The sequence below is a fragment of the Littorina saxatilis genome, linkage group LG12 (genome assembly GCF_037325665.1).
Source record: "Littorina saxatilis isolate snail1 linkage group LG12, US_GU_Lsax_2.0, whole genome shotgun sequence".
NCBI classification, from domain to species: domain Eukaryota; kingdom Metazoa; phylum Mollusca; class Gastropoda; order Littorinimorpha; family Littorinidae; genus Littorina; species Littorina saxatilis.
Genome location: NC_090256.1, coordinates 20,029,509 through 20,038,712, shown reverse-complemented (window position 1 = coordinate 20,038,712; position 9,204 = coordinate 20,029,509). Strand labels below are relative to the sequence as shown.

General features: G+C 42.3%; 1 protein-coding gene across 1 annotated transcript; it reads left to right on the top strand.

The window, feature by feature from the left end:
• Positions 1-49: 49 nt before the first annotated feature.
• On the top strand, positions 50-7,801 carry LOC138981452 (E3 ubiquitin-protein ligase E3D-like). The gene is made up of 8 exons (XM_070354371.1): positions 50-141; positions 1,041-1,388; positions 1,950-2,278; positions 2,969-3,122; positions 4,028-4,160; positions 4,941-5,095; positions 5,760-5,910; positions 6,364-7,801. Exons 1-8 carry the CDS (start codon positions 56-58, stop codon positions 6,406-6,408), a joined length of 1,401 nt encoding a protein of 466 aa, XP_070210472.1. The 5' UTR covers positions 50-55; the 3' UTR covers positions 6,409-7,801.
• Positions 7,802-9,204: the final 1,403 nt, after the last annotated feature.

Genomic DNA, 9,204 nt, shown 5'->3' with positions numbered 1-9,204 from the left:
CGTTGCCTCCCTTGATCGAAAGTTGGTAGGAGTAACCGAACTTGCTGTACAAATCATGGCGCACAAACGTTGTGTTCGTCTGCATGCAGAATACAAACCTATGTTGTCTATGCTGAATGTTGTCTTGGACTTATCGTCTTGGTAATGGATACAACTTTTTGCTCGACCTGTATTTCTGTTGTTGTGTATGTTTGCAGTGACTGGGTAGATTAGTTTGTGTGACGAAATTAATTAAAAGCTAAACTGACTGCGGTGTAACCCGGCTCATGCTTGAAATGCCATGGGAACTTATGAACTTTTGGGCCAAGTCGCAGATCTAGAACCTAGGAGGAAATAACCGACCGTTGTGTTATGTTATGTCAGTGAGTGCCGCTGAATACAACTTAGGTTTACTGCCATATTGTCTTACTGGTTTCATAATTTTGAAGAACCTGCTGCTGACGTGCTGTATCCTTCATTGACAATGACGTTGTATCATGTTACATATGATGTACTAGATGAATACCGCCGGCGCATTGTACGTGATTGACGCCACACGAAGGAAGGGAGATAAACGCGCAAAACACTGGAGAAGATAAGGAAGAGTTACTGGGAATGGATGTACAGAAAAACCAAAATCAGTTGAGCGCTGCGCGCTGAGAGCATGTGTTGAAAATTTTCATCAACCAGATTGTGTCCGGGGTCTACCTGAATATGCCCACCAAATTTGAAGCAGATCCATCGAGAACTTTGGCCGTGCATCGCGAAGTGACACAGACAGACAGACACATACAAGCCGTATATATAGATATATAGATCAGATGTCTTAAAATTACATGCTGTTGCAACAGCACAGCACAGTACAGGTGGCAGTAACATTGTCATCGCTAACTTTAGAAACTGATGATAATCCAACAGATATATTTCCCATAGGCGCATGTGTGAATAAAAGAGTATACAATTATGTTTGTGATAATTTTCTCTCATATGCCCTTTATATTAGTTATACTCTTTGATCATGTTTATTAACTTTCTTTTTTGTTTTTGTTTATGATATCCAGCTTTGAAGACGGCTCCAAGTCAGAGGCAGAGCCATATTTCATTGACGTCGAAGTTAACACCATCACTTACCGCTCAGCGACATCTCACGCAGTGTTTCACCTGGAAGATCTGGAGCTGTTCCCTGCCACGTGTCGGGGTCTGCGTTGGTGCTCTCCTTCAGAGCTGCACCTCAGCCTTCAGGCCAAGCACACTCAAGGCCTTTGTGTCAGCTATGAGAACGGAATTGTCACGCACGTAGAGGAGGAGCCAGGACTGAACAACCAGGACATTGTGGTGGAAAAGATCAGACATTGCCAGCACCGCTGCTACTGCGCTGGCTGTGGTCGCCCTGTCTTCACTCCCAAAGGGTATGATCACCTGCTGTTTGGCTTTGGATTTCATACATTTCTTAGTGGAACCTATTAACTTAATTAAGACAACTTACTGAAAAGGCCTTATGAAAGTTGCATCTTATACTCAAAGGAGATCAGTCAATCAGAAACCCTTCCAGTTCCAGTGTGATGATGCAGTTTCAAAGGGGTCATGCTGAAGTCTGCCATAGGCTTATGTTCCTCAATATTTTAAACTCCAGTTAAGCTTGAATTTTGTGTGCGGTATTTGCTGTTGCCAGATAACAGCTTGGTGAGCAGTTATATGGTCTTGTGTTACTTGTGCAGACCGATAGAGTTTAGTAGCATGTATATCTGCAACAGAATCATTTTTATTCTGTGAAGGAAGGTTATGTTTTACTTTAAAACAAACATAAAAGAGAAAACTGGGATGGCCAATGCTTTAAGTTTAAAGGATCATGAACGGCAAGGTACTAGATTCTCTCTGGATATTATTAATTAAATAAGATGTGCATCCTAAAGGAGAGCTGATAATTGTTCACAGCGTCTTTCTTTAAAAAAATGATGTTTGCTTTGCAGTGTCTTCAAGAGGGTGCTTCCACTACCCACAGAGAACTGGTCTGACTTTGCAGACATCTGGTTCTGTCACAACCACAGTCATGCAACACCACAGGTACCGCAAACACAGGACGCCAAAACCACCTCTGAACCTTGTGCGTCAACATCGGCGGTGAATCACCAGCCACCTACATCTCTTTCACCCAAACCCGGTGATTGTTTGGTCAGCAATTTATACCTGTTGGTGGACAGTTCACAGGTGTGTCGGACTACTGTTGGCATCACTCCTCAGACTCAGCGCTTGGTCTGCATGCGCTGTGGAAACTTTGTCGGCTTTGTCAAGAAGAAGGGTAATATTTTTGACATTGTGTGTGACACTATTGTGTTTATTAGGAGAGGATGAGGAGGAAAATAGTGTGTGTGCATGTGTGTGGTCGTGTACACCAAAAGCTAGTGTATTTGTGTGAGACTGAGAGAAAGAGGGTGTGTGTGTCAGAGAGTGTAGGACTAGGAGAGAGAGTGTGTCGATTGCTTATCTCTTCTTCTTCGTTCGTGGGCTGAAACTCCCACGTATTTACGTGTATGACCGTTTTTACCCCGCCATTTAGGCAGCCATACGCCGCTTTCGGAGGAAGCATGCTGGGTATTTTCATGTTTCTATAACCCACCGAACTCTGACATGGTCATGATGGATTACAGGATCTTTTCCGTGCGCACTTGGTCTTGTGCTTGCGTGTACACACGAAGGGGGATAAGCCACTAGCAGGTCTGCACATAAGTTGACCTGGGAGATCGGAAAAATTTCCACACTTAACCCACCAGGCGGCCGCGGCCGGGACTCGAACCCTCGACCTTCCGATTAAGGGGCCGACGTCTTACCACCACGCCACAGCGCCTGTCTGTCGATTGCTTATGATATCAATGTAAGTGTGTGAGCCAGACAATTTGTGTGCGTGTAAATGTGCACACACATGTTTGTTCACCGTAATGCAAAACTAACAGTTCATGAAAATATGTGGCCGTTCTTGATGTTGTTTTAGTATCTGATGGCAGCCAGGAGGATGGTTCTGGTGATGGCAGAGATGTGTACAAGATCTACCTGCATGCCATCAAGTTCCTGAGTCCAGAAACCAGTTTCTCGTGCAATCTTGACAACACAGGTCTCCCTTTTGGCGAAATGGCACAGAATGACTGGTGAGCTTTGCTCAAAATTTTGATTTGTAGTGTACATAGATGTTTTGGTTCCAGTTCGGCCAACTCACGGTGTTATTTTGTATGATTTAGAAGGACTATTATATGAAGTCTTATATCGCGCGCGTATCTCCAGACTCGGACTCAAGGCGCAGGGATCTATTTATGCCGTGTGAGATGGAATTTTTTACACAATACATCACGCATTCACATCGGCCAGCAGATCGCAGCCATTTCGGCACATATCCTACTTTTCACGGCCTATTATTCCAAGTCACACGGGTATTTTGGTGGACATTTTTTATCTATGCCTATTGGGGAAGTTTATCTTAAGATTTAATTATATTTTGATAGAAAGATATGTTGTTGTTTCACCTAGCTAGAAGTGCTTATGTAAATATTCATAAGGCAGTCAGATATCTGATTTAAATTCGTTGATGATTTAATTCTGTGTTTTTGGTTCATTTAGAGTTTGAGGAATTTTTACACCACAATGGCCCGTCAGAATTTGTTTAAGAGGTGATCTTAAATCTGTGTCTTTGAATGTAAGACTGATCATTGTAACACATTTGTGAACTACAGTATTAGGATAAGATTCATACAGTCCTCTGAGGTTACCCTCATGGAAAGTCGGGCTGCTTTCTCCCTGAGGAAAGCGAGCTGCCATACTGTATACAGCGCTGCCCTTTCTTTTCCTGCATGCGTGTATTCATGTTTCCAAGCCCTGAGATTTTCACTGTGAACTTAGGCCAGGTTCATTCCCTGTATCAGATGTTTGGGTTCGTTAAGAGTTAAAGGCATTGTATTTGTAAGTAGAATATTTTGATGAAGAGAATATGCATTTTCAGTCTTGAAGTGAAGTTCTCAGCACGTGTCAGAACTAAATGTTTTATCTTGTGTGATTGCAGCATGTCAGAGGGTCTGTTGGAAGATTTCCTGTGTCAGATGTTTCGAGATCAGAGTCGTCTGTTCACCAGCTTCAGATTCATTGTCCAGTCATCACTCGAAGACCGGTCAGACTGCGTACCTATTGTTTTGCTGGTGGGTGTCTTACTCTCTACTTCCCATTGTTAGTTGCTTTTGTGTGTGTGTGTGAGCGCGCAAGTGTGTATGACCTGGTGTAAATTACGTTTGCCTGTGGGCTTACAGTTGACAGATGAAGAGTCTTCTTCTTCTTCTTGTCGTTCGCTGTTAGATCGTCAGTCCGGACTGCAGGGCAAAACGGGCTGTCCTCTCAAACAGGGCGAGCACCATCGCGTGCATTGGGTTTTTGCGTGGATCTGTGGTTGGTTAAGGTGCGCCTGTTGGCCCAGATCCTCCGACTTCAACCCTTAGGTTTCTTTCAGGGTTACCCCGCCCTTAGTTCCTGGCTCAAAAACCTAACCCTGGGAACACATGGGGGATTTCTTACCGGGGGTCCCACCCCGGGGCTAGAGCTTTTAATGCGGCTCTTACTCGCATGGTGTAACCGTCATCGGACACGTAGGGCATTTATAGGGTAGTCAGTGCCATCTGCCAACCCACCCCGTCCTGGTAGAGACACCGCTAGTTGGTCCGGGACTGCTTATTCTATATTCGCAGCTGGCCAGGCCCCCATATCTGGGGGCCGTTCCCCTATCCGCCACCTGGGGACCCGCCGGGTTGAGGATAGTCGCTCCACTACTGAATTGGAAGTAGCCTGTTCCCGGAGATGAAGAGTTACGGTGGTGTGCAGTCAGGAAGGCACTTTTAGAGTTGACGGACAGACCCTGAGACATAACCTGGAAATATTGTAAGCTTGCAAAGTATTCACTCTGTGTGGATGCTTTAACTCTGTTGAAGGTGTGGCTGCTAGATCAGAATCTTCAGGTGTTCTCCTCGGAGTGTTCTGTGTCTGCCGAACCAGCATCTGAGACACCGCAGAAAGAAATCCAAGTGACCAAAGTCTTGAAGCTGCTGTATAAAGGCAGTTTCCTCAGCAATAAAGAAACCAAGAGGTAAGCTTTTGTCTTACATTTTGTTGTTTTCACAAAGGGCAGGTGAAGAGACATCCAACATTGGAGACATCCAACATTAGAGTTGGAACAGTTGGTCAAATAGTTGGCCAAATAGTTCCTTGAAATCGACAAAAATAGAGGCAATTATTATTACCAAAGCAGAGACATAACTGTGAATCTTTCGCAGTCATTACAATCATTTGCACTTATCCTAAGTATACCTTAATTTTTATGTGTGTCAAGCAGTCTTTTTCTGACAATGCCTCTGCAGTCGGTGATCATGACATGTGTTTTTTAAACGTGTATTTCCTATAAGAAAAGAAGATTGCATTCCACAACACTGGTCCCTTGGCCATGACAAGCAGTCAAACTAATGTGTTGTAAAGTAGCAATAACTTTAAGATAGTTATCAAAATGAAAAGGACTGACCTGTAAGCGTTTAAGTTTCCAGCATGTTCTCATAAAAAACAGTAAAATATATATAGGAAATGTTTGGTTAGCAGGAACACTCAGCAATTAATGTACATACACTTATGTGCTCCCTTGTTTCGTCTACAGAAGTCTGGGTAGCGGTAGTGTCTAGCATTTTCTCCTAGAAACTTCCGGTTAGCACGAACACTGGGCAATGTACACACACTTATGTGCTCCCTTTTTTCATCTACAGAAGTCAGGGTAGTGTGTTCAAGATGTGGGAACGAGACAACACGGTGCAAGGGCTTGACCTTCCCTACCCGCTGTGCAAGCAACTCCTGTCACTTCTCATTACCTCCACAAATCAGCTACCCCTTTCGCAGAGAAGCCTCAACAGCTTTCATGTGAGTTTTTGTGTTTATTTCTGGTGAAAGTCGCTTGTTTATTAAGTGCTTCTTGTCTCATGCATTTAGAGCACCGAGAGCGCTTACTTCCCTTGTTTATTAAGTGCTTCTTGTCTCATGCATTTAGAGCACCGAGAGTGCTTACTTCCCTTTGTTTATCAGAGCTTCTTGCCTTAGTTGCGAGGAGACTGATTGTGAATAGGTGTTTTTTGTATTTAGAGCATTACTCTTTATCATTCAACCTTGTTTTTGTGGATTTTTGTTCTCTCTCCTTTTTGTTGTTCTTTAGTGAGGATTTTGGGGGTAGTTAGCGAGACCTTTTGAGATTTTGGTATTGTTATTTTGGATCCTGGATGTATAGTGTGCTTTTATTCTTTCAACAACAAATTAATTAGCTAAAAATAGTAATAACTTGGTGGTTTAGCTTTACAATGGAATTTTTCTTTTATTCAGGTGGGATACCTTCATTTCAAGCAGATGGCATCTATCACTGGCTGACTGTCTTCACGCTCACACATCAACTGGTTTACCGTCTGCTGAATGGTTTCACCCACAGCTTGGCTTTCCTTGAGAAGTACAGTCTGAAAGAGATGATGCAGGTTTGCTGCATCTTGATTCGGTCAGCATTTTCTCTGGCAGCATCTCTGCTTTTGGTTGGTGGTTGTTACTGTTGAGGATGAAGTAGGATTGCTGTCAGAGAGAACTGAATAATTGGAACTGTGTGAGCCATTGCATTCACTTTCAGCTGAATGTAATGCACAGATGTAGGCTTCACCTTCAGAGGTTTTGTATGTGTGCAGTGGCGTGGTGGTAAGACGTCGGCTTCCTAATCGGGAGGTCGTGAGTTCGAATCCAGGTCGCTGCCGCCTGGTGGGTTAAAAGTGGAGATTTTTCCGATCTCCTAGGTCAACTTATGTGCAGACCTGCTAGTGACTTAACCCCCTTCGTGTGTACACGCAAGCACAAGACCAAGTGCGCACGGAAAAGATCCTGTAATCCATGTCAGAGTTCGGTGGGTTATAGAAACACGAAAATACCCAGCATGCCTCCCCCGAAATCGGCGTATGCTGCCTAAATGGCGGGGTAAAAACGGTCATACACGTAAAAATCCACTCGTGCTAAAAACATGAGTTAACGTGGGAGTCTAAGCCCATGAACGAAGAAGAAGAAGTATGTGTGCAAGGTATTGGACAAGAGCAGAATTTCATGAGCACTGTCTATGAGATTACACTTGGTTCACTGTTCACTCCCTGCATGAATTATATTTTAAGATGCTCAAAATGTTCACAACGAAATTGCTAGACGTAGTGCCCCATGAGCTAAGGATTAAAATCTGCTTCGTATTGACGAGTTGTGCATGTAATCAAAATGTTGAGAGAGTGTTTACTGGCATCGAATAGCCCTCTCTGAAGGACTTTGGTTTGAGAGAGTGATAAAAATGAGCTTGTGTCTGTACAACATTTTGGTATCTGTTTTGCTAACTTGAGAGTTTCAATACTTTCAGTTCGACTGTTATGCTGTTGTTGGTGCTGTTTTAACTTTACGTTGATTTTATTTGGAAAATATGTATTGCTTACTAACCATTTTTCTGATATTGCAATGAACAGTTGTTTGAATAAAAAGTTACAGTTGCACTATCCTCTTTTTCGAATACTTTTATAACTCATGTGTGTGTTAGTGTGTCTTTTTTTTTTATTTGGGCTCACAGACTCAGCGTCGACTCAAATGAATCAAGCACACAGTTTATTGTTCACTTATCTACATATAAATACACGTGTACACATGTTGGTTCATGAATTAAGGGCTAAAAATGATGAAATAACATACACTGTCACATCACAAATAATATCCTCAGAGTTTTCTGACCATTCATTTGCAGCATTCACTGTTTATGAAGGATAAACACAAACCATAATACTTGGAGCCCTCATCTCCTTCAATAAGATTATTTGTGAATCAAATCGATACAATTTATGAATACAGTGGATCATATCTGTAATGCAACTATATTCCAGTTGCTAAGACATGACTCAACATGAATTTGTGTGCATCTGTGTGTCTGCTTTTCTGTATAATGCATCCATTTGAGATCCACTTTCAACATGCCCATGGTATTTTAGATTTGTGTGTGTGCGTGTATGTGGTGAATGTGTATAAAGGATTGTGTGTGTGTGAAAAGAACATTGCCATTGTTACATGGTGCATTATATATATGCATGCTGTGCTTAAAGGTACACTCCTTCTCATGAAACGGTTTGGCTCATCATCTCAGATCTGGCCAGGATTTTAAATGGAATAAGAGTATCCCTCCACTTTGGCACATACCAAAATTCAACACCCTGACTGCTTGCTAAGGAGAGTTGGATTTAAAAAAAAAAAAAGTTTCCGAAAATTAAGAATTTCATTCATAAAAATATTCCTCAGTGCACAGAGAGCACCAAGGCTGTTCATTTTTTGTGTGGTATGTGTCCAAATGGAGTTGTTTTTTTATCCCATGTAAAAGCCTGGCTAGATCTGAGATGGTGAGCCGAACTTTTCACAGGAAGGAGCATGCCTTTAACACTTTCAGGTACACATGTACCTTCGTTATCATGTAAGCGACCGTATACACCATCACAGATCTGTCCAGCCTTTTACATGAAATAAGAGTATCCTTCCACTTGCACTCATACCAACAAATCAACTGCCTGGCTAATCCCTGTGCAGAGTGGGAATTTTTTGCCGAATTAATTTTCTGTATCAATCTACAGGATGAATACAGCAAAACATTCCCACTCCACACAAGAAAAAGCCACACTGTTGATTTCTGGTGTGTGTGTAAGTGGAAGGATGCTGTTAAAGTCTGAACAGATTGTTGACGTTGTATGTGATGGCCGTTCACACGAGACGTAATGCATCTTTAATGCTATCACAAACTCTGCTATCTGCGGAAGCACTGCTGTACATGTCCAAAACATGCATACATTTGTATCACAGTCAGTTACTATACAACAATTAACAATGACTTGTCAACATTTTACGTTGATCATCTGCTGAAAAAAAAAATTCATTCCAAATTCACATTTTGTACACAGCAGGAAATATGGACGGAATAAGGAGCAAGACTGGTGAATATATTCAAATCAAAACTTGTCTCTTAAAAATACTTTCAGTTAGAAGCTACATCGTTAAAGTTACTGAGCATGGTCAAGGGAAATGCATAATTTCTTAAAGACGAAAAGAAAAGCAAAAACAATCTTTTTTTGGCTTTGCATGGGCACAAGGAATAGAGTAGGAATGTGTCTGTACGTGGTG